General features: G+C 41.3%; 3 protein-coding genes across 3 annotated transcripts; 1 reads left to right on the top strand and 2 right to left on the bottom strand.

Moving 5' to 3' along the window:
- Positions 1-1254: 1254 nt before the first annotated feature.
- On the bottom strand, positions 1255-8308 carry gal3st1a (galactose-3-O-sulfotransferase 1a). Its single transcript, XM_030415820.1, has 3 exons — positions 7898-8308; positions 5459-5609; positions 1255-3990 (listed from the first exon to the last, which is right to left on the bottom strand). The coding sequence occupies exons 2-3, from the start codon at positions 5584-5586 to the stop codon at positions 2844-2846; spliced, it is 1275 nt and encodes a 424-aa protein (XP_030271680.1). The 5' UTR covers positions 5587-5609; positions 7898-8308; the 3' UTR covers positions 1255-2843.
- Positions 8309-10535: 2227 nt separating this feature from the next.
- pes (pescadillo) lies at positions 10536-18948 on the bottom strand. Its single transcript, XM_030418294.1, has 15 exons — positions 18782-18948; positions 18497-18576; positions 17677-17830; positions 17399-17508; positions 17021-17192; positions 15689-15778; positions 15297-15413; positions 14943-15020; positions 13639-13728; positions 12609-12739; positions 12392-12517; positions 11790-11974; positions 11429-11598; positions 11174-11341; positions 10536-10940 (listed from the first exon to the last, which is right to left on the bottom strand). Exons 1-15 carry the CDS (start codon positions 18803-18805, stop codon positions 10866-10868), a joined length of 1770 nt encoding a protein of 589 aa, XP_030274154.1. The 5' UTR covers positions 18806-18948; the 3' UTR covers positions 10536-10865.
- Positions 18949-20021: 1073 nt separating this feature from the next.
- Positions 20022-24595, top strand: p2rx2 (purinergic receptor P2X, ligand-gated ion channel, 2). Its single transcript, XM_030416132.1, has 12 exons — positions 20022-20301; positions 20948-21083; positions 21176-21247; positions 21329-21404; positions 21496-21592; positions 21964-22044; positions 22141-22294; positions 22433-22563; positions 22656-22746; positions 22831-22896; positions 23000-23077; positions 24077-24595. Exons 1-12 carry the CDS (start codon positions 20138-20140, stop codon positions 24173-24175), a joined length of 1245 nt encoding a protein of 414 aa, XP_030271992.1. The 5' UTR covers positions 20022-20137; the 3' UTR covers positions 24176-24595.
- Positions 24596-25527: the final 932 nt, after the last annotated feature.

Below are 25527 nucleotides of genomic sequence, written 5' to 3'. Positions count from 1 at the left end.
AATAATAATAATAATAATAATAACAATAACAATAAAGCCAATAATAATAATAATAACAATAATGCCAATAACGATAATAATAATTATTATTATAATAAATACATAAATATAATTAATTAATTGACCCACCCAAACGAACAAGCCCCCTTCCATCAGGTCTGGAGGCTGTTCTGGATGGGTGGGTGGTCAGCGTAACACAGATTCAACAATTTAAACAAAAAATAACTAAATCATATATGATATATATTTAACTTAATCTCTTTATTATTTTTCCACCTTTCAACACCTTCAGCATACAACACAATGTACCCGTTTGTTTTTGCTCGTTTAACTGTCTTGTCTTCCTGTCTCCAGTTTTCACTCACTTGTCTTGTGTTGCATCATACAGTAAAAAAATGTGTTGTTTGTGTAGTAAGAGTCCTGTTATTTTCTTATTTTCTAATAAGCCATCACACAGAATTTTAAATGTGACTGTGAGTTAACAACAATAACTAAAATGTGTCACGTCTACATGTTATCTGGTCCGGTGCAATTAAGCTGCATGTAAACTGTTTTACTGGATAATGGTTTATAACAGCCTATAACTTATAAACCCTTTATAAAAGGTGTTTTATTATAAAGTGGTACAAAATGTAATATGTTTCTATATGTATCATTCATGTAATAATATAAATGTGTTTATGTATCTTTCTGTGTATGTGTGTGTGTGCACATGTTTGATGTATGTCTAAATGTGCATTAGCTGAAGTATGTGGAGCTTTTTAAAATTGTTAGCTTGTCTCTGATTAGGACACTTTTGCAGGTATGTAGGATTGTTTACTTGAGTAACAAAACAATACAAAATATAACACAGGAATTTCATTAAATAATATAATATACATTTGTATTCAAACAGTGTTTAATTGTTGTAATTATACAGTTTTGATAAGAAGTACTCACCCCTCCGTGGACTTCCTCATTACACCTGCTGGATTAACTGTTACCTGCTGAGCTGTTGATCTGTTTTTACCATTTTCTTCTGTATTATCTACATCCCAACCTAGTTTTAATAGGACAATCCTCATATATCTGTTTATATCCAATAGCGCCCTGCCAACTCTGGTTTACTCACCTGAGAACTGGTGGTTTGTCTTGGTCCATGGTTTCCATATTAGATTCTTTTTTTAACATATTCAAAAATATATAATAAACTAGGGACAGTCTTGCTACCTATACATACGTAATAAGGGTTAATAAACAGTCTCAGACACAGAGGAGGCTGTCAATTTTATGAATCAGACAGAACATTTCAAACATGCAATATTACGGATAACTTTCACTTTATTGTGGGGATAAAAAGATTATCATACATTTCCCAAAAAAACTGAATAGATAGGGAGGTGCATGGAGGACAAAATCAGTACATAACAGAAATGAATTAATGACGGACTCATAAACATAAACATAAATAGGGAAATTATAAAAAAGCATAGAAACACATAATAGATTAATATAAAGTTGAATGGACACAAATTAAGAAATAAACGAAAGATACGTTGCATGAACAGGAAAGATATTTCTCGGTTTAATTAAGATAATGACGCTGTGTAAACACGTGCAGCTGGTGTTTAACACTGTAAGTCATTGTCATAGTGCCTTTCCCAATAGGATTCACCTCACTATGCTGACATTAAATTTTATTTTTGGCTCACTATGCACCAAAGTCCCACCGGTTCATCAGTGTGCCTGCCAAAACACCTGGCCAGGGGGAACGCTGTTAGGCTCGACGTTGTGACATCAGGAGACAGAGGAGAACTGAACATGTAAAAGCAGTAAACTCATATATATGATATTCTATAAAAGTGTGAGTTAGAAAATTATTTCCTCTTGATTGCATAGTGCTGTACTTTCTTGTTAAATTCATTTCATGTTATGCATATTATTTGTCAGACCTTTTTCGTGACAGACATTTCGACATGTCCTGTCAGGAGAAGCAGATAATCACTACATTTGATTTGCAGCAGTTGGAAGAGGAGCGGTCGTTAATGTTTTTAGTTGCACCTTTGTTTTCCCTGGTATGACATGAAAAATGTCTAAAAAGCAAAAAGGTCTGTACACACTCACCTGTTTCTTTTTAAAGGGGCACTATGCAACTTTTTTTTACACCTAGATTCTTGAACTGTAGGACCTCTGGCGGGCGATTGGCTCTTTCTTGATCTCACCCCAACAAAATTAAAAATACACAGAGCTTTCCTCACATATAAATGTAGACATATGGCTTGAAAGCCGTAAAAAAAGTTGCATTGTGCACCTTTGAATAAGGTCTGATTTTGTCCTCCATAGCAGTAAAGTTGGACGTAACACTTACATTCACTATCTTCACATGTGTGTTTGAGCCTTTAGTCAGGATTCACATTTTAAGAAATTAAATATTTCAACTTAAGGGGGTGAACATCGACATTATCTCAAAGTTAAGTCCCATTTATTCTTCAAGCAACCTTAAAAACTTGGCAGGGGTGGCAACTTTTTATTCCGTATTCCATTAAAGGGCTTATAAAATCAGTCCTAACCTCGCTTGTTCACTCATCTACACCATCAGCTCACATAGAGAACAATACTCAGACTCATCTGCGTGTGGTAAACTTGTTCAGTATTCGTAGATTGTGAGGTTTAAAGTGTTTTTTTTTTCTCAAGCACCCGTCAGATACATGACAGCGCACAACGCAAACAAGTCAATGTGGATACTTCAACAAAATGAGTCATAGGATTGAGATGTGACAGAAACCTTCAACCTTTCACTCTATCAGCCGCACAGTCAGACATTTTAATACAGTCTGTTGGAGTTGAATGCCCATGCTCACATGTCACCAGTTAATGATGTCTCGGACATGGCCCCACAGCCTGGTGATCCACAGGTTGACCCCGAGTTCTGTTAAGTACTGAAGCTCCGGCGTCAACATCTTACGGCACAGCTTCCGATGTGCCTTGTCCACATTCTTCTTCAGGTTATAACCCATGATGGACTTCTCTCCGATCGGCTGCCAGGGCTGCATGGCCGTCTCCTGGATGCTGCCGGCCTCTACGGCATGACCCCCCTCTATGCAGATGGATGCCATCTCCTCGTTCCTTCTCCTGAGCTCTGCCACGTCCTCAGCCATCCGCTTCAGTCCGTACATATCCACTTTCCTCCAGAAAGTCTTGTTGAAATGCTGGTATAGCTTCCAGTCAATAGCGTTCCACTCAAGAGCCCTGGCCCTCAGCTCAGGGGTCAGTTTGGACACAGTGGATCCCTTGCGGGCATTGAGCTTGAAGAAGAGCAAGTCGTCCATCTCCCAGCAGAGGGCATCCTTCAGCAGGATGAGTGATTCCTCAAAGTACTCCACCAACATGACCAGCTGAAAACGGTCAGATATGAACTTCATTCCCTCCTCCACCCTCGGATCATCCAGCTCCAGAGTGTTGTCCTGTCCAAAGTCGAAGAACAGCAGATTCTTGAGGTAGAAAGAGTTGAAGCCGGCGTCAAAGTAGTAATGAGGGTCACGTAGAAATTCAGTCAGCTTGTCATCACCCGGTATCTTCCAGGTAAAAGGCACCAGCCGACCAAAGTAGTGGAAGGACGACTCAAAAAGCTCTGCGGGGTCTCTTAGGATGGTGATGTAGGAGGTGTCCATAGGAAGCAGCTTGGCCACCTCAGGTGCATTGAAGCGCATGTGATTACAGATAACATTGAAGCACATTCCAGGTCTATAGTCTTTAACCTGGGAGCGCTGGAAGAGAGAGGGGTAGAAGAAGTCATTTCTGCTGTCAGGGAAGGCAAATTTAAGCCGGTGCTTCTCTCCAAAGCGGAAAAGGATGTTGAGGAAGGTGCTGCTGGCTGTTTTGTGGGTCTTCATGAACATGATGTCCACTTTCGGAGTGCAGGTCTGGCCGATGGTTTGTTGTGAGCTGTTTGTGGCTGGTTTAGGGTGGATCTGGGACGGGCGGTGGGCACATGAGTACGGCACTGGGACCCTACAGAGAGGAAAACAATCACATGATAAATGTCTGAACTGTGCTGGTTCACTTTACACCCTTTACTGTTCCTTCATACCCCCTTGTACAAATTACTGTTGGGAAACACTCCTTTCGAAACTGGATATTTATTTTAAAGAGGTCATATGATGCTGCTTTTCAGGTTCTAACTTTATTTGGGGTCCTTGTAGAACAGGTTTACATACTTTAATTTTCAAAAAAACACATTATATTTCTCATATGGTTGATTGCTGCAGCGTCTCTTTTCACAATGTGTCTTGAGCGCTCCGTTTTAGCTACAGAGTGAAACATCTCACCTCTGTTCAATATTTTGGTTGCACATTGAGCATTGAGTAAACAGGATGTAGCCAATCAGAGGCAGAGTAGGGCGGGTCATGCCGAGCAAGGTAGTGTGATCTAAAATAACACGGCTGCAGCAGTAGGATCTGTGTGTCTGCTGACTGACTGGAGTGTGTATATTTTATAATAAATATATAAAAATCTACATAACACAATAAAAGAAAGGCAAAAACCCAAAAAGCAGAATATGACCTCTTGAATATTTTACTGGAACTTATGCTACTATATGCTGTATGTCTTACTGATGATCTTGTTTGTTCATTTTGTTCTCTTGCCAAAATTTAATTTAAGATGTTGGAGATAAATAGAATACAACCAGGTCACAAAAGAGAAAGAAAAGCAGCAAAAATGTTGCAATTTTGCAGTAACCACTTAATGAACGCCCCCATTTTAAGGTTCTTTTTCCAAAACGACATACTGAAATTAAAAGCATGACAGCTCCCACACAGTTTGAGACTCAGGGATGTGCTTGGTACCATTTGAAAGGTAACAACAGTTTTTTGTAGAAGTGTAAGTGTGATTCTATGACATACTGACACAGAGTTACAGAGGTTGGAACACAGGTTTTGGTTTCCATCCAATTCAAATGTCAATAAACTGACTAAGATATAAGGGTTCAGGTACGTCTATGGACACAGCAGACACAATTAGGCCATAGCCAAAGGTCTCAGCTTGCTACACTCAAAATTATTTTCCCATTCTATGGACTCTTTGCGAACTATGAAAAAAAAATTGTGGCATGACGTTGTAGCTGTGGAAAAAGGGAACACTCCGAAGGTATGTAGGCATTCTTGCTTCTTGCAGTAGAGGGCTCTTTCTAATGTTGTGTCATGGTGAGTTTAGAAGGCTATTACAGGGTCTGGAAATAACTTTTTTGGTCTTAAAATAATCACGACAGTCTCAGCTTTCCAACAGTGAGTATATACTGTTAAGATCAGATGCTTAAAACTATTAGCAAAAAAAACTATTCGTTTTCACGAAGGGTGTTCGTTTAGTGAAGGGTGTTCCTTAAGGGGTTAAAATTATTTTGTTTCAGCTCTAACACAGAATAATGACTGAATTATGTGAGATACGGTATGTTTGTGTGCACCGGTGTGACGAGTCTTACTCAGGCAGACTGAAGTGGACCTGCGGAGTGGAGAGGCAGTAAAGCAGGATCATGCAGCTGGTCAGGAGCGTACCCAGGACCAGGCCTTTGCACATGGACCTCCACTGCCTCCCTTTCTTGCCAGCCATGGTCCAGCAGAATCAAGCACCGCCTTTAAAAAAACACACAAGATAATCATTATCATCGGAGTATTATTTTTCTGACTGGCTTCCCAGATGTTCTTTTGTATTTGAATATTCTATGCTTTTAAGAGGCACAATTACAACACTTTGAATCATTTATTAACACGGTTACTTAAGATAGATTAAGGTCTTGTTTCAATCATAATCTCTGGATTCTGCTGGAGGGGGCACATTAACATTATAGCATCTATACGATATAAAACAAGCCAATGCAATAACCTGAAACTTTAATATACATTTCAAAAAGCAGCAGCGAGGTGTCGAATCAACAAACACAACACTCTGACTGAGAGGGAAGGACTGGATTTACATTTCGTTTGCACTAGATGCTGTCGCGCTCCCTGTTATTTGGGAGAAACAACTTAAAGTGATCCACTAATGGCAGCTCCAAAAACTGTAATTTCTTGCGTGAAGTGCAGTGCTGTCATCAGGCGGACCATAATTTAAGGATATTTACCCCTCACGGAGGAACATTGTCAGTGTTTCTGACACAGTTCCACACTGAACATCATTTCACTTGGCTGTCCACTTCATGAACATTTTAAACACACGGTGGAGTTAAATGTTACGGTGAGCTACAAAATGACATACTCACAACCTGAAATGATGAACCCTGCGTTACTCAGCTGCTCCATTAAGTAAATAATGCATTACTGTGGAAAGTGATATTGCATTCCCCCCCTGCAGACTGCAGTAAGACGAGCTACCTGCTGACTCAGCTACACGAGAAACAAAATGACACTCGCCACCTGTATGCTGCAGCATTATGTGACCCAATGTGACCCCAATACAGACCAGAATCTGAGGAGATGTGCTGAACCCACATGTGGGTCAACACCGTTTGACAGCTTGTATTTTAACGCTGTTGTGAAACAGTCATAAGTTTGTGTAATATTTGTTTTGAATCAGTTTTGTTACAATCTGTCTGAGATTCAGATCCCAGTGAACGCGTTATTTTTTTTATTCAGCACAACCAGCAAAGGTTCTTTAATTTTGTTCTTTAAAATAAAATAAAAATAAAAATTATTCATCAGGGTTTGTGATCTTATAAGTGGGTCTCCACAAAGGGTGACAGGAAACCACTGTGACAATAATAGAGAACGCCTGCTGACACATCGCTAAATTGATGTATCATGTGATGTGACGGATGCAAAAGTTTGTGTTTGTCTTCGTTTTTAATTGATCCGACGCAACACACCAACTCATGCCCGTCCCGGTCCACGACTACAAATTATGATTTCTTTATTCTTTCTTCTATCTTGTAAGTTATACTTCATAACATGGTAATGCAGTATATATATTTTTCAAATAAATTACTTATTTCAACGGTGGGATGTTGTGTTTGGGACATTTTTCCTCCTCTTCTGTTCGAGTTAACACATGAAGTTTGACAACTCATACCTCTGTGATCAGGTGTGTGAATCACACTCTGGATATGAAATGAATCCATGACGCACTGTGACTTATGATAGCCGGTTTTAAATCCCAGTCTAGTCTTGAGTGTGGTGTCTGTATTTTTGGTGTCCAGTGTGTCATTTATTATTCATTTTTGGATTTAGTCCAGCTTTGGGTTTAGGCTCGAGATGGATGTCATCAGACTTCATGTTGGCTTGAGTTACTGCGTGTCTCTCGGTCCTATGAACCACAGAGTTATGTTTTAGTTTGGAGCATTTACTCTCCAAATACTGCTATTTCTGCTCTTTGTCTGGACTCTGTGAGGGGGCTATTATGGTGGCGTGTGAGAGGGCTTTCTCTCTGCCATCAGAAGCCCCTGTGTTGGGAGACAATTGAGAAGAAGGTGGAACAGCTCGGCCTGCAAATAGAGTGAATTGTAAGTGACGTTATTTTTTTTTCCAGCTGTATGAAATGACCTCCAAACCCTGAACTTTTAAAGCTCGTTGATACGACTGTGTGCTCAAGTTTCCCCACCGCAAAAGAACCATATAACCTCAGAGTATGACCTTTTGGGATGTATGATTGTATAGCTTCATCTATTGTTCTGAAATACGCTCAGCTTTCAAACATTAGGAGTTCCCACAGTCAATGTCAAGGCTCACATTTAGCCTGGAAATGATTAGCCTGTGTTTTGTATGGCTGCACTGAGCCCAAAGACGTATTGTTCTCAAGTAACACTGTTTAACAGAGTAAACACAGTTGATTACATAGCTGAGGGTGTTGGTAAGTCTAACAATCTTCTAACATTTAGTGATAAAGACTATTATCGATATTATAAAGCACAGGGAGGAGGATTTCTTACCTTCATTCATGAATGAAAAGAGAAACTAATTGCCGTGTTTCTTGTCCGGCAGCATTGTGTTCCTTCCTTTGCATCCACGATCTCCCTCCTGCTGCTCTTCTTATGTCTGATCTTGACATAACACATGCTGTTATAGAACCAGCACAGTCCCGCGCTCCCCTTATCACATGTCCACGGCTACGGAGCTCATTCATCTGGTTGCTGCTCGTCTTCTCCTCTTTCTCTCTGCAAGCACACCTGATGCCTCAGGCCACCTGCCACCGCCAACCCCCCACCTCAACTTCCAATTCCAAAACTGATCTTGCTGAATAAAGCACTGGAGGGAGGCTCATTTAGCCACCTGTGACGTCAGGGTCTCTGTCAGGGGACATGCACTTGTCAGTGGAAGGACGACTCAAAAGAGAGAGAGAAGGGAAGGGAAGGGAAGGGAGGAAGGAGGGAGGGAGGAGGGAGGGAGGAGAGAGGCTGTACAGTCCCTATTCTGTGTCTACATACAGAGGGCTATTGAGTGTAGACACTGGAGTCTGAGCTGCAAGCTGATAGGAGGGGTGGAAAACAGCATAAAAAAAGAAAATGCAGAAACAGCACAAAGGCTCTAATTGTACCACTTGATCAAGACGTCTCTGTGTCTGTATTGTTTGAAATGCTCATGTAGCATGAGTGTCTATAGATGCTGTAGGAGGAAATACACATATTTTAAAGCAAAAAAGAATCACATCATTTTCTTTACATACTGAGCGGCCTGGAATTTCATGCATTTATGCTGCATAAATTATTGAGATTATGTTTTTTTTCAGTTTGTAAGTGGTCAGTCTTTGTTGTTGTCTTTTCCTGCAATGTTTGCATTTATTAATCTGTGAATATTCCAACTCTGGGCCCTGTAGGCGATGACATACAGTAAACTCTTGGGAACCTGCCATTCTCAATACAATCTCTTGTGCAGGACAAGCGCAGACATTTCAATAGAGAAAGAAATGAACAATCAAACGAAGGCTGACAGTCTATTTGGCCCTGCTGGCCGGGATGTAGCAATATGTGGTCATAACAGTCCATCAGTTACAGTACGTGTGAGCTCCGTCTCTCTCCACACTGTGACCCCGATTCATGCCAGGCACACTGCCTTTCGTGCCGCTCATCCCACACTCGTCATGCATCCAGCGCGACACTGCTGCTTTTGTTGAGCAGGGAGGCGCCCTTGCCTGCAGCGACCCAGAGTGCCAGGCTGAGACCCGGACCGGGTGGGCATGCGTGGAATGCAGATCAGGGTGAGAGGGGGCAGGGAGTGTCACAAACTGAATGAGGAGATTGAGGAGAGCGGGGCATGACTGGCCTGGCCTTTGGCCCGCCACGGTCACAGCAGCATCTTCAGGAGGGCAGAGCGGCTTTCTGCTCCTTCGTCATCAACGCCCACCGCCCATGTGTGGACACATCAGTCAAGACGGCCCGCCAACAGCGGCACAGTAGTGACCTCAGCCTCTGCCTACAGCACAGATGTGGACACATGGGCCTCTTGGGACACAAGCCTACTGTATTCCAAGTCTGTGAACATCTTTTCTGATCCATACACAGCTGTGGGAAGTGACTCAACTGCTATTTAGAGACTAATGCTCGCTCGAAGCATTATTAATCCTCAGTTATGATGAAACACAAACAAGAATAAAATTAGTTCTCAACTTCTCTACCAGCTGCAACAGGTTTGCTGGTTGTTTTCACCCAGTGATGGAAGGTAACTTAGTACAAATTTGAACATTTTCTGCAACTTTATTCTTACACTGTTCTACAATTTGGAGGCAAATACTGTACTTTGTACTCCAGACTATATTTGATTACTTTAGTTACTCTGTACATGTAATATTGATTTATTTTATTGGTATTCTGATTACCAGAAATACAATCACATGGGATCGATAACAGACCAGGCGGACACATTCATACAAACAAATGCATCATTTACTTTTACTTTTGATACCTTTAGTACATTAGGTAAAGATGTTCAAGGATCTGAATACGATACACTTCACTCAAGTATTACTTTTAGGCACTTTTAATAACACTGCTCGAGAGTCTGTGTGTCATCAAGGCAAAATGTGGTGTTGGAGACACCTGATGTAGCAGAACAACCACAGAAGCAGTTGAGTATTTTGCCAGGTGTTTGTGTGTACACACAGATTTTGCAGTCACAAAACTCTACAGGTGTGTAGTTGTCAGAATGAGGGCTGACTCTGAAGATTCGGTGTGTGCCCACACGGAAAAACTATACTCCTCTGACCTACATTTGTTCGGATGCAGTCATGATACTTGGCTGTAGCTGACCCATATTTCAGTTGTAATCACTACTCATGAGTCTGAGCGTCTGAGTGTTGTGGCTGATGTGACTCCACTGCAAGACAGTTTTTAGTTTGGTAACTGTTTTAAGGTCACAGGTGGTCTCTCACAGCCAGACCTGGAAAACTGACTGGGGAAACTTATTAGTTTGCATGTGGGGAGGTGAGCCCTGGCATCAAAGTGGCTAAATTCCAAGCTAAAGAAAAAGAACAGCTGCTCGTGTGTTTATGTTTGTGCCATTAGCAGTGACGGTTATTCGATGGTAATTTGCGAGTTTGAGGCTGTTGTCGTTTCAGTGAGTCCACAGTCCACATCAGGAAAGTCATAAGTTGCGTTTTTATTTTAAAATACAGACCATTTAAAGTACAGATCTCAACATGGGAAGAAATATCGTGTGTAATGTAGAACAATACATACAAACAACATCAAAGCAAACACTTTTACATTAATAATTACAGGTTAGCATGTTCCACATCCTGCATTTCATGATGGAATTATGCAGCAGTCACTGCACCCACATCACGGTGCACGTAGCTCACTCACAGAGCTTTAATACACCTACAGGTTTAATGACACATCAACCTGTAATGCACTCTACCTCAGGGAGTTTAATAAAGTCAGTCTGACAAATACATCAGATGATTCACTTTCTGGTCTTCTTCTTCTTTGATTTCTCAGCATCGTCATGGGCTTTCCTCTTGGCAGCCAGCTTGTTAGCCTGTAAACAGAGAATGAAAAGAGTTCAGAGGTCAGTGAACTCTGTGGGTTCATCGCCGGGCTTGAGTGTAACTCTATAGGCAGCAGTTAAACATTTAAACATTCTCAGCCCGAGATAAGATGCCTGAACCGGAAAATAAAGAATCCTTTGTTAAGAATGTATGAATGTTATCCGAACTAACAGTCTTATCTGCCCATGAATCCACAATCAATCAATAACAAAATGGAACATACCTCTCGGACTTTTCTCTTCTTTCCGAACATGATTTTGTCGTAGAGGTACTTCTCTTTTTTCTTCATCATCATGATGGCGAGACGTTTCTCCTCCGCTTTCTCCTCCTGGTCCAAGCGTGTTTTGTCTTCCACCTTCATTTTGCCAGGAGTCACCTTGACTTGTAGAGACTAAAACAAGGTGAGACATGAGTTAAAAGGATCCTACCTGTTCGTAGAAACAGGAAAAGACAGAAAAAGGGTTCAAACCTCTCTTACCTTGCCCTGGGATTTTTGCTTCTCCATCTTTTTAAGATTCTTCTCTTCTGCCTCTTCCTCCTCATCTTCTTCCTCTTCGTTGTCGTTGTCATCATCTTCCTCCTCCTCCTCCTCCTCCTCCTCTTCGTCATCTTCATCCTCATCTGCTTCCTCATCCTCCTGTTCTTGGGCTTTGACAAAAATGAAATGTTAATGATTTGGCCATGGTCTCTGGATTTACATTATGACATTATAACAAATTGTGTGATAAAGTTGTGAGACAAGAACATCAACATCCAAATTAGAAATCAAAATGATAAAAAGTCAAAAGTTGGTCCACGGTATGAAAGATGAGACGTCAGAGGTATAAAGAGGTTTGTACCAGGTTTTTCTCCTCGTTGTAAGGCCATTATCTTCAGTTTTTCGGGTGGCACATAGTCTCCTTCCTTCTCCTCCACAAATGGAGAGAGGTGAGGCGGCAGAGTCACTCCAAGGAAGTAGTCCTCCACGGGCAGGAGGATTTTGGCATTGACACAATCATACACCCACTGGGGCTGGATGTAGTACCTGAAAAACAATTAGCGTTGTAGTTTAAGCTATGAAAATAACCTCTTATGGATACAAATAATCAGCACTTCTTGTTTTTTCTTCTGTTAAATTTATTGGTGAGGGAGTTTGCCAGCATGAGAGAAGCGAGGCGACGCTTTAAAAATGCAGAGCAGGATAAAGAAAGAGGGCAGCATGACGAACATGATGAAGAACAGGGTTGCTTTAAGGCGAGAGAGAGAGAGATGACTCTGAAAGGATGCATTGTGGACTCTGTGCTAATGTAAAAGGAGAGCGGAGCACAATCAAACACTACAGACTTCCTGTACAGTGCATTCAGAAATGCACTGTAGATCTAATTGGTGTAAAAGAGGTGCACTCTACATGTCTGAAAGGAAAGAAATAGTTTAACACAATTAAAACCAAACGTTTCTTTACCTGTTGATGTACTGTTTGTCAATGCTGGGTCTGTCAACGATTTGATGTGTGATGGTCTCATCTGTCGCCTCGTACATGCTGCCAATGCACACAGATTTGTCCCAGGACACCTCGCCACCGAAACACCTGGAAGGCACAAAACATCGACAATGGATTTAAGTTTCAAATTATTCGGGTCATTATTTCTGTGACTCTTACTGCAGCGGCTCTCACTCACCTGATGACAAAAGCCAGCGACTCTCTGGGCACTTCTCTGTTGAGGAAGAATTTGAGACCCTGGAACAGTTTTTTCTGAGCCTCAATTAGCTTTTGTTCCTTTTCCATGGTCTCCATCTTTTCCATGTCCTCCTGACGAAAAAGCATCGAGGAAAACATTTAGTGATATTTCTGTACAGGTTTTGTATAACCCTCATGAATGGATGGGCCACAAGAAAGCACAACTTTTAAAACTGCATTTAAAAAGGACACTTTCAAAAAAGGTGCCTATATGATGGCAGCATATGAAGCTACTTCCCTGTGCTTCAGAAACAAAAAGGCATGTCTTACAAATACCACCACACTTCCGTGCTTAGAATTTCTCTTGCAAATGTCCTCTGTAATTTGACATCCACAACAGCAGGGGGCGCTATGAATCAATTGCAACACAACAGGTGGTTGAGACATGACAGAGCAGACTGACCAGCTGATTCAAGGGTTTCTGAGTTCCTGAGAAAGTGTCTGTGGTGAAACGGGGCCAATAGATGGGAACCTCAAACCAGTTGGACAATACAAGGTGAGACAGCATGGTGAGAAACATGTCGCCCTTAGCAACCAAACACTAAACTGTAATCCCCCAGTCTCACACCTTCACAAATGGCTCTACTCCTCTAGACAGAGGACATGCGACCTCTCACCTCTGCCCTCAGAGACCAATTAGGTTATCAACTGTTGTTTTTCCTGCATGCAATGATGACATTTCAAAATATATTGACGATTTACAATGCTGCTGGCATTCTGGAAGTAAGTGCATTTAACTGCGTGTCCCGTCCCTCTGTACACAGACAACATTTCGGCCCCGTTTCTCAGCTGTTGATGCCTCTACTGCCAGCTTGGTGGCAGAGCAACAATGCCCACCAATGCCATGTTTGCACCTTTTACAGCAAGGCAATATTCCAGTGTTGAACTTCAAATTGAAATTCATCTCACGATACCAGTATTTTATTTTCAGTGTATTCAAAAAGACACTGGGTGAAATTTGGTTTTCTTACCCCCTCAGTAGGAAACTGGTCGAGCTCAGCCTCCTCTTCCTCTGCAGAAGAAACCACCCGCGCCAGACTGGCACTCAGAGCTGACAGTTTCTGCACAGCAAAAAAAATAAATCACAGGATTAGATCGACGACAAGCCTTTCCTATTTTCTCTGTTAATACCCAGAAGGACATGTGGCACAATACATATTAATATCTTATCAATACATTAAAAAAAAGGAAAGCAAGATCCATGGTGTGTCAGGAATAGAATCAAACCACCAGATCCATTCAGAAAAAACAAGGCAGAGTTCAGACAGACAGTGCGTTGACACAGCAGGGACGCACTTGTCTGTCAATAAACTAGTCAATCAAGTTAATTAATATTAGACGTGTGTGCTGCTGTACAGTTTGCACAAAAGCCCACAATAGAAACATTCAAAATTACAAAACAGCAAATACAATGCAGACTCAGGCCTGGTTAGTGAGGCCTATTGTTTAGGGCAGTTAAGGCTGCAGGGTTCGAGCTTTTCCCCGAAGCGAGCTCTTCTGCACGTCACTAATCTGTACTTTCGCCCTGAGGGCAGTGGTGTGTGTGATCTCCTGTTCTATTGAAGTTTTAATGCGTGTAATGACCACATCATTTAACTCTATGAGGTTATCCCGACAGCTCTGTTGGTTATGTGTTTAAGTTTGGCATGATTTTTGATAGCATGCTAAAGAAGCAGGTGGAACAATACAGGAGGATGGGCCGGATAATTATCTGGTCCAACAGCAGCAATATTAGGTGGCCAATCAGCACCTGCAAGCTCACGCTCCTGGTTTATTAATTGTTTTGAGGTGAACATGATAATTCCACTGTTTACTACCTGATGATTGTTGCAACAAGTTTATTAAATATTCGTATGATATCTTGACACGGTGCGGATTTTGGTCAGAATTGTCTAAAGTCTTAGTATGGACTGTAATTGTCAATGACTGACCAGAAATTCTCGTTTGTTAACTGGTTTACAGTCATAGAGCATGTCCCGAGTGAGATCCCAGTTTTAAAAACATCAGCAAAAAATTATATTCTAAATTTTAATATCAGTGAGTCTTATTATGTTCCTGATACTCTGGATATTTAACAGATGTCACTGTGATGAGATGCCATTTTTCAGTGCCATCATGCCATAAATAATATTCTACCTACCCCAATTTTAATAAGGTGAAGGCAGAAATACGGGTAAATAAAACTGAACCCATCTGTATGATTAGATACGATTAGAGGTAGGAGTGAGTGACTTAACATAATCATTTGAAATGCCTCAAGACTGAAGAACCTCACCTCTAAGTAGCTTTCTGAATTCATGGCGTAGTCCTCCTCATCCTCTTCCTTCAGCTCCGTCTCTGATTTACTGTCCAGCTGCAAAAGAAGTAAAGATATGAACAGAGTACAGGTGTGCAAACATGTAACCAGAAAGGCATAAATACCTATTGCCATCATACAGCATCACTATGTATAACTCCAAATCATCAAACCTGGAATCTAACTGAAATCTGTCACAATAATATTCTTTAAAATTTTAGTATTTATGGGAAATGTAAGATTTTGGTTTATATTACAGCATGGCCATTTGAATAATTATGATGAATGTGATGCAACTGTCACTATAGGACTGTAAAACTGAATCCAGTATACCTTTGGTGGGTAGAGCAGGTTGAGGGAATGGTACAGTCTGAAGTTGACGAACCCCAGCAGAGTGGTGTACATTTCTGTGAAAGTCGCCATTACTCTGTAGTCGACATCTGTTGGGTGCTGAAAGAGCAATCAAATACAATTAAACTAAATCTAACTAATGGTCAAATTAATAACATTAGTGCAAACATTTATAGTCATTTATAATCCCTGGAGCACACAAACAGCTCTGGGCAGTCAGTGAAATAATCTCAACAGTCATTTACGCACAAAAAAAGAACATCACATTATGGGCACATATGCTGACAGAGCTGAGATTCAGTGTAATCCCATGAAACTGAAAAAATGACTGCTTCAGTCCAATCCCTGTGGACAGCATTTCATCATTTACTTACATCATGGGAGAATTGATATGGCACCAGCCATGTAATGAGCTGTCCCATCGCCTCAGCTTGGTAATATATTCCCTTGATGGAGATAAATACCTGGAAAGCATAAAGAGTCATTACTGAACGAACTCAAAACATATCAACATAGCCTCTGTCTAGGGATGCAGCTATCGAATATTTCTAGAATCGAGTATTCTACTGATTATCCCACCGATTACTCAAGTAATCTAATAAATAACAATGTGGCGAGCTTGCTGGGAAAAAGTCTCACAAGACAGATCTTTAACTTCAAAGCAGATCCCGTGCCACTTACCCAGTGACGTGTTAGGACTGCAACTTTATTCATTCCCTTTAGACACAAACATTTGATGAACATCACCGCCAGCCCTATCATACTCGGCCATGAAACATATACGAACAACAACAGTCTCGGCACTTGAGAATTCGCTCCCATGAGTCTTTGCGCCATCAGCGCTTACTGTCCGCAATCGGTATCCCCCAGTCACTACAATAATTTTGCATTATTAAACAACAATATCAAATAATGCGTAACGAAAATGACAGGCCTGTTAAATAGACCAAGCAACTGGCTTTTATTCCTGAAAAAAACAGACAGGTATTCATTCCAACTATTACTAACACCGGGAGTAAGGGTGTGTGTTTATGTTTGCAAGCGTGCATGAGGGAGAGTGAGTGAGAGAGATGTGTGTGTGTGTGTGTGTGTGGAAAGGAGTTATTTGGTGTAGGCTTTTACTCTCTTGCATTTTAACACAAATCTAGTCATACCAACATCAGGCTACAGCCTCTACAAATACCATACGTTCTAACCAGCGATGGTAGGCCACGTTAAACTAGCTAGCATCAATGTTTACGTTAGCTTGTGTTGGCGACGCTTGGTGAGCTGGTGTTAACAACTGGATGCTTTCGGTTCAGATGTTGGATCATAGTTGACGTGCTGTTGTGAAACGCCAGTTCTGCTTTGCAGTAGACACATTGCACTTTGTTATCTTCTTTTTTAAGTGTGAAATGATCCCAAACTTTGGACATTCTCTGTCTTTTATGGACGGTTTCTTGGCTCTCCGCCATCGCACCAGCTCAATTCTGAATGTAGTGATGTCTGTCCGCAATAACAGTTTGTGTGGAAAAATGATCCCTGAGCTAAGCAGGCCACATGACCCGGGTGATAGGCATTAAACGAAGCCTCGAGGCAGAGATTATGCTTCAACCATTTTTTGTAATCGAATTAATCGAGTTACTCGCGTAATTTTTTCAGCTCTACCTCTGACCAGCATTTTATTTATATTTCAAACATAGTTGTTGTATAGTGTAAAATGTCACCTTTCTGAGACCACGAGATGCAATCACAAAGTTCATCCACTCCACAGTGAGGCGTCTGCACAGCTGGATCGTCTGAACGTGACATTTTCCTGTACGGGCGAAGGTAGAGAAGAGGAAGGACATGCAGAGGGCATCGTCGATATCACGGAGGGCATCGATGAAGGAGGGGTACCTGCCATAACAAAAGAGAACCAGTTAGGCAATACAACTCGTTACAATCTGAAATACAATTTTTTTTTAAGGGTAACGAGTTTCTTATTATATTAGAAGCTCCAAAAACTTTTTATGAAATGCATTTCCCTCAATTCTCAGTGATTTCTTTTGACACTCTCTTATTTGACATCAGACAAGCTCAACAATGCCCTAACACTGTCTCACCTTTCTTTGATGATGTGGTCCAATTTGTAGGTGGGCTTGTTCTCCTTAAGTCTCTCCACAGCAGACCACTCTGTTTTTCCATAAGCCCTCTTAAGTTTGCGTACAAATATCTGTAAACAAAAAAACACTGACATTAAGGCAGTGTTCATCTTTTAAATCATCACTGCAGACAACACATGACATTTATAGAAGGCAAAAGCAAACCATTTTCAACAAATAACGATTCTCGGACACAATTTCTATTTGGTAAAAACACAGACAAAATATTTCCGTGATACCTTGTAGGCTCTGAACTTGCCAACGATTGGCTCGTGCAGCAGAAAGCGGATGTCTTTGAGCAGGTAGAAGGTCCTCGCGGCGGTAGAGCCCTTGTTAACCTTCTTCTTGTGTTTGGGCTCATGAGGGTAGATTCCTTTAAGGATGCACAGTCGTCTGAAAATCAGAATGAGATCAGAGTTATTTAAATGTCCAGCCTGATAGAGGTGGGATCAGTGTTTATTTATTTTTATTTATTCATTTATTTATGTTGTTTATTTCGGGCATGTCAATTCATAAGCATCACATTTCATCATTGTTCAAATAATACAACACACATGGCCGAAAGGGAAAAGCGGGAGAAGCCAAAGCTTATCAAGTGTTGTATAAAGTACAAAAAAGTCATAGATAAGTAAAACTACATTCATCTGAGTGGTACATTGGAGCAAAAAGTACAATATTTGCTTACAATATGTAATGATAATGTAATGATCAAGTAAAGTAAAAGTACCTCAAAATGGTACTTAAATACAGTATTTGAGTAAATGTATTTAGTTACATTTCATTACTCGATGGGATTAACAAAATCTTGGGAACACCACTCAGTATAATGCAATTTAACTCATCAGCATGAGATTACAGCTCCTAATTGACCATGTACATAACAGTTTCAACAAAACGTGGACATTACAACCTTCACTAAAGTAAGATATATTGCTCATCTGTTGACTTGCTGTTAGTTATTTCTACTTCAAATTGTCACCAGAGTGTACATGTATTCAAATCACATAATGACTTTATCCAAATCACACAATCCAGTAACACGCACCGTGGCAGCATTACCTGAAATCTGGGAGGCTGAGCGATAACTTCTTGCGGGCTTTGTTTCTGGTGATGTAGTTGGTGGCAGAGCCCCTCTCATACTGAAACACAGAGACAGACGAGCACACCACACTCTCAGCAACAACAGGACTTCAATTCACATTCAGGTTAAGTCGCTTTTTTGACCTCAAACACGCTGATTTCAGAAAAACAAACTTCAGCTAGCTCCGTTAGCTAACTAGCTAACCATGTTGCTACAGCAGTTAAAGTGTCTCAGACTGACATTGACTCGACGTCAACACTCACCTTCTTCTTCTGAAGACCCCCCATTTACAAATTTGATGTGATCCTCCCCAAAAGTTCAGGAAAAATCCAATAATCTACAAATTAAGCTGTTAACGGGCGAACACAACGCTCGCCTCCGACACCAGCAGCAGATGCACGTGTCGTTTGACATGCGCAGAGGAGGCGGTGCTAGCAGTAGCGAGGACCCAGATGAGGGGTCGACCGTGTGTCCGCCTGCACAAAAAGAAAGCAAATAAACAACCCTGCTGGAAAAACCAGCATAGACCAGCACCAAAACACAACATATGCTGGTCTTGCTGACCAGTCACTAGCAAGGCCAGCATATGTTGTGTTTTGGTGCTGGTCTATGCTGTTTTTCTAGCAGGGAAGTAAAGCCCACAGCCTTATTTTAGCTTTTCTTGTACATCAGTGCACACACACATCAGTTTTAGTATATCTTATTAAGTTTGCCTTAATTTGTATTGTATGTTATTGCAATATTTAAGATAAATATGACAATACAGACACTACAGGGACAATATGGTCAGTGCATATTTTAGTCATTCAGTTTTCTTTGCAGATACTTGTGTTAGAATAAAAGAAAAAAATGTTTATTTGATTTTTGTTTCATAATACAAAACATACAGTTGAAAGACAAGGCATTTTTCTTTTCCATGCCTAAATGGATGAGCACATTTTAAGAAATGGTTTGATTTGAGTTTTTTTACACTGAAAGCCTGTCTTTTCATATCAGGAGACCAAATGAGCACCATGTGTTGGACCCTGCTGTCCTACTCTTGTATGATTTTGACATGACAAACACGGCTTGTCATCAGTTTTTGATGTATTCCTGTTCGAGTAGATCCAAAATAACCAGGACTAAGGAACCACACATTGTATTTCAATTAGAATTTTCATATTTAAAAACAAGAGAAGATTTTAAAACACTTTTTGTTTAGTGATACTCGTTTCTGAAAAGAAAGTTGAATGACCAAAACATACACCGACCCAATAAATCAAAAATATTTCCAGTCTTCTTTCTGTCCAGTCTTTCTTTCCAAAAGCGCAGCCTAAATGTTTAAAATGTGTACAAAAGGAGTTGCAGAATCGTAAGCATTGTATTGAGATGAACCATCTAGAGACATCCCCAAGCTGTACAATCATCAGAATAAACTGACATAAAATAAAATGCATGATTCAACCACATCCGAGCCCCACCCCCTTCTCCCCTACCCCTCTCTCCGGCTGGTGTCAGGGATGCTTGAGCGAGATGCAGATTGGAGCTGAGCAGCAGCAGAGGGTTAGAAAAAAACAGTGAGACGGAAACAAAGAGACAGAAAAACAGCAAAATAGGATTTTGCAAGGACATCTGCGGATATGTGTGAAGGATCTCGGTTCGTCACGGGTCTGCGTGACTTTGTAAAGGAGTATTTTCTCAGTTTCTGGGACTATGAGACGCCAAAAGTGATGGTGGTTAAAAACAGAACTCTTGGAGTCATATACAGAAGTGTGCAGTTTCTTGTGATAACCTATTTCATCTGGTAAGCTCATGTTTGTGCACTTGCATGCCCACTGTATGTGGTAAAAAGGGACAATCTATGACAGTGAAAGGCTTTGGTAACTTCACTTTGTTTATTTTTCTAGCTCTTTTCTTATCAGATGTGTCTTGTGTCAGTTTAAAACTTCCTTTAGCAGTTACAGTGAGGTATTTATTGTTGTTTTGCCAGCAATATGTTTTTGTGTGCTAATGGGTGTATAAACATAAAAAAAAATGCGCTGTGGCTTTAAATTCTCAAACCCATAAATTGCAGTTATGTGGAGAGGAAATGCTTCTCATTTGTAATTAACTGGAGACAAATAAACAGCATAATTGATGGAAACACATTGATGTCAAGACTTATGGTTGAGTGTTTGTCCATCATTAGGCATGTAACTTGAACCGAGGAGAGCAGTTTTCAAAGAGTTTGAAGATCTCGTTCTTCTACGTGTCTGATTATTTCAAATCTTAAACTATTCCTGAGATTATCTGTATCGAGCTTTATGATGGAAGTGCGTCATCTTTTCTTTCTTCTCTCAGCTTCAGCAGAGAGGGATGAACTGATTCAGGGGTAATCTGATGCCTCCGATTCAAACTGACGTCATGACACAAAATGTGATATTGGGTCTGTCTGTTCTATCACCCTGAAGGTATGTCTTCATAAGTCAGAAAGCCTACCAAGAGAGTGAGACTCGTCCAGAGAGCTCCGTTTACACGCTCATGAAAGGCACAGCGGTTCATGGAGATGACATCTTGGACACTGTGGAGTACGCTCGACCATCAGAGGTGAGTGCAGAACGAACGCTGCAGCACCAGCAAGGATGTTTCACCTTCTTAACTCTGACAGCAGCGTTTTTTTTGCTGCATTTCCCTCACAGGGCGGTGATGTGATCAGTACAATATTGAGAAGAGAAGTTACGTATGATCAGAGTCAAGGAACCTGCGCTGAGGTGAGAGGTCATCAAAAGCTCTGCAGACACGTAAACACCCGTTTTCTCTCACGACTGAACATCTGTTTTATTTCACTTCAGCATTTCAATGTCGCCAATGCCAACTGTACAAAAGACTCTGACTGCGTCCAGGGAGAGGTGGACTTTGACGGCCATGGTACTGTTTTTTATTCCTCACAAAGTCTTTCTTCGAGCTTGTTTGGTTTGTGTTTCGTCACACATCTGTTTTCAACATTATTTTTTTGCAGGCAGAAGAACGGGCAGATGCGTTCAGTACTACAACCACACCTTCAAAACCTGTGAGATCCAAAGCTGGTGTCCTATTGAGGAGTACGCTGTAGTTCGGTAAGGTAGATGATAAAATAACTCTCCACCATGTTGGTTGGAGCAAGAGTTACATATCTGGGATATAAAAACTACAGAAAGTTTTTAAATGAACTGGTCAGACATTTATGATATTTTAATATCAGAACAGTCAGTCTTTACATCAGTACAAACAGGCAGGGTGGGTGTTTGGATGAAGCTTGATTGATATCAACTAGGGGTGTAATTCGCCAGTTTCATCACGATACAATATTTTATCGATTCTTTGGATAATTATGTGATTTTTGCCAATATCACAAAGTCGACAGAACACGTCTGTTATATTTTCTCGGCCTGAAACCAACTGACGGAGGCAGAATACAACGGCTCTGATTATTTGGTGTCTTCAACAGAGAACCCGCGTTAGAAGAGGCCATCAATTTCACAGTGTTCATCAGAAACTCCATCCACTTCCCCAAATTTAAAGTGCTGAGGTACACACACACACACACACACACGCACACTGAAGCCAATGCTTTTGGACATCAGCGGATGAGCTCAAGAAGAGTTCTTGTTCTTGTCTTTTGCAGGGGAAACATCAAAGATGCTTCAAACAAGCGTGACATGCAGAAATATCTCAATAAGTGTCAATACCACGAGGAGAAGGAGCCGTACTGTCCGAACTTCCGCCTGGGCTACATCGCACATAAGGCGAGGGAGAATTTCACTGAGCTCTGCAGGACTGTGAGTAAAAGATCAACACTGCAACGTGTGCTAATGTTTCGATTCAATGTACAAGACTCCTTCTCATATTCATTCTTTCACTGAAGTAGACAAACTGAGCAGCCACGTCTTCCACCTCTGTCTGTTTTGTTTTGTCAGGGAGGAGTTATAGGAGTTTTCATCAACTGGCAGTGTAACCTGGACATCGATCCTTCAAACTGTAAACCAACATACGCCTTCCGTCGTCTTGATCTCCGGAAGGATCAGGCCAACTCTGGTTACTATTACAGGTGAGCTCCCAACACCCAACACCGACTTTTTTATTGTTCAGCATTCGACCTGGCGAGTTTCCTGCACTCATGATTTCTGTATAATTCTCCAGGTTTGCCAAATACTACAGAAAGGATGGGGTAGAGTCTCGGACACTTATCAAAGCCTACGGCATCCGTCTGGACGTCATAGTTCACGGACACGTGAGAGCATTCTCCGTCATCACTACGCTTCACTTTCAGCTCCCTCTAATGACTGTTGTTATATTGTTTCATTTTGTTTTTCAGGCTGGTAAATTCAGCCCCATTCCGACCATCATCAGCACAGTGACTGCTATGACTTCTGTTGGGATTGTGAGTAATTACAACATTCCTGACTTATCTTTGAGACTTTGAAGTGGCAGATATCGCTTTCTTCAACAGAAACTGTTGTTTTCTTGACATTTCAACCCTCCAGTGCACCATTATCTGCGACTGGATCATGCTGACGTTTATCGACAAGAATGAAGTCTACAGTGACAGAAAGTTTGATGAAGTGAGTAAATGGCATCGCGTATTCAACATGTTTTTGTGTTTTATACCTTGAAAGATCTTGAAAGGTGAAAAGTTCAAAGTCCGCACCCACAGAAGCTCCTCTTTCCCACAGAAGACACTGCTCCTAAAACGCCTCATCAGTAGTCTTGCCTTTAATTCAGCGACTTCGTGACATCACATATTTGTGCATAATTTACACCTAGCAGCTAGTTCGGCACATGAGAATTAATTAAGCAAAGCTGCTCTGTTGTTGTTAGCAGTGCTGGCTCAGACGTGTGTGAGCTGACCAATCAGAGCAGACTGGGTATTCAGGAGGAGGAGCCTTAAAGAGACAGGAGCTAAAACGGAGGGTCTCAGACATTAAAGCATGAATGGAAGGTGGATTTCATTGTGAGGGACAATTGGAGTTTCAGCCACAGTCCAAAGGATGTGACTTTATGCACATTTCTTGAGCGCCTCGTTTCAGCGCCTCAGGGATTCTGCTAAAATAAACAAAAGGACCAGCTTCCAGCACAGCACAGAAGATCAACAGAGCCCCTTTAATGCATCATACTGTTGTATCTTTTTAAGGAAAAGCTTTTACAAATGTGTTTTTATTTCAATCTGTACAGGCCTTTTTCACATTGTAATATTAAAGACGGCTGAACGCAGTTTAGCTGCTTTGGTTTCGGGGCTCACTGTCACACTGTCAGGGCTTACTGGGACCCTTGAATAGAACAAAGCAAAGCAAGTGTATTTGTACTGCACCTTTCAACAACAAATACACTCAAAGGGCTTTATGTGACGGCATTAAGAAGACAACCAGAAGGCAATATAATAAGAGACATTTAAAAAAGGATTTAAAAAGAGTAAAATAAACCCCACCAGTCAGTTTCTCTGTGCCCTAAATGATGACACCACTCTGAATGTGGTATATCTTTGAATGTCTCTGCAGAATGATGATGTATAAAGTGTAAAACATATTCAGGGGCTGCTAGTGAAGGATATCTGTCCTCTGCAGGTTATCAAGGAGCCCCCGGTGCCCATTTCCACAGAGCTCAGCTACATCAACAGCTTCGGCTCGAACCACTCGGACCTGTCAGAAGGCGTACCGCTGTGACATCATCACGGTTGCCTCAGTCTTCGCTGGACAAGAGCGTGGACTCTCCTCCGCCAGCTGGCTGCGGCAACGACGGCAACTCCTCAGGTTGTCTGCAACAGCTCAGTTATGGACTGCCAGCGGTCGCTACGCTGTTTTTAGTGGGAACATAAACTGTCAGAAAAGCATCCTGTGAAAGACAGCCAGTCCTCCCGAAGTCTCTGCCCGAGCGGTGGACTCTGTTCATATATCGTCTCAAACCTTGATGGACTCCGACTGTACAATCTCTCACTTGACATGACTTCAGAACACACTTTGAAAATGTGTTTATTGTGTCAGTTTCACAGCAGAATCATACTTGAGTAGTGAAAAGAATTACAAACCATTCAATCAATGCCCATTCTGTCAATGTATTGCAATAAATATCCTCTATTATCTCAAGTTTGTGACATGAACAGAACAAAATCGGCCTTTGCTCTTATAAATCTGCAACATTACAAACGTAAAAGTGCACATCGTGTTTGAAGGATCTGAATATTCACATCCTACTTCCCTTCATCCTCTAACCTGACATAACTGGAGGTTACAGGAGGAAGCGTCCAGGAGACGTACAAGGAGAGCAATGAGTGGTAATCAAATAATAACGGCATTTCCCATAAAAGGGTTTCTCTAACGAGATTGTGGGGAAGTGTGAATCCATCTGGATGCCTGAGAGCAATACAAATGTCAGCGGTGAAGAAAGGCTGAAGACTCGAGTCTAATGGATCGATATCGGTCATGATGGATGGAGGAGCACGATGGAAAGTGACATGTCTGCGTGGAAATGGTGTTTATGACATGTAAAGAGTGGGAAATATCTCAAATGAGTGCTTGTGTTGAAGAGAACTGTCTGACTGTATTGAGAGGCAAACACTTGAAAGTGTACAGAATTCAGTCCCAGGCCCTCTAAGTGCTCTCATTCCTTCGTTCGTACATGTACAGCGTGTGTGTCAAGGGAAGGAGCTCCAAAGAGACAATCTAATTGCGCCTCGGATCAGAGTCTGAAATGTGATTATTTGTCTTGGAGACACCCATCCGCAGGCAAAGTGAGTCATCTGAGGGGCAATGAGGTTAAAGTGAGGGAGGTGCTCGGGTTAAGACCACTGTTGTCCACAGTCATCGCTAACCACCAAATGATTCTCACATATAACAGTAAAAACAAGCATTCATAACCAGCCAGAAACGTCCAGTGATTCCTTATTTATCAGTGTGTCATCAGAGGAAGACTTAAAGGGTAACTCCACCAATTTTACTATTTGAAGTGTATTTACAGCTCTTATGGAAAACAATTGTGCAAAGCCTTTTGTAGCTCCAGAGGAAGCTGCATGTAATCT

This window comes from Sparus aurata, chromosome 5 (assembly GCF_900880675.1).
Source record: "Sparus aurata chromosome 5, fSpaAur1.1, whole genome shotgun sequence".
Classification (NCBI taxonomy): Eukaryota; Metazoa; Chordata; class Actinopteri; order Spariformes; family Sparidae; genus Sparus; species Sparus aurata.
Note: the sequence above shows the minus strand (reverse complement) of the source record. Positions and strands in the feature narration are given on the sequence as shown.

Excerpts from the sequence above, each read along its gene's own strand:
- gal3st1a (XM_030415820.1), bottom strand. The coding sequence starts at position 5,586 with ATGGCTGGCAAGAAAGGGAGGCAGTGGAGGTCCATGTGCAAAGGCCTG. Across the intron at positions 3,991-5,458 it reads GTCCACTTCAGTCTGCCTGA|GGTCCCAGTGCCGTACTCAT; the intron begins GTAAGACTCGTC and ends TCCTCTCTGTAG.
- pes (XM_030418294.1), bottom strand. The coding sequence starts at position 18,805 with ATGGGGGGTCTTCAGAAGAAGAAG. Across the intron at positions 12,518-12,608 it reads TCGCTGGCTTTTGTCATCAG|GTGTTTCGGTGGCGAGGTGT; the intron begins GTGAGTGAGAGC and ends TGTGCCTTCCAG. Across the intron at positions 11,975-12,391 it reads GACAAACAGTACATCAACAG|GTACTACATCCAGCCCCAGT; the intron begins GTAAAGAAACGT and ends ATTGTTTTTCAG.
- p2rx2 (XM_030416132.1), top strand. The coding sequence starts at position 20,138 with ATGTGTGAAGGATCTCGGTTCGTCACGGGTCTGCGTGACTTTGTAAAG. Across the intron at positions 21,405-21,495 it reads GGTGGACTTTGACGGCCATG|GCAGAAGAACGGGCAGATGC; the intron begins GTACTGTTTTTT and ends ATTTTTTTGCAG. Across the intron at positions 22,897-22,999 it reads CTATGACTTCTGTTGGGATT|TGCACCATTATCTGCGACTG; the intron begins GTGAGTAATTAC and ends TCAACCCTCCAG.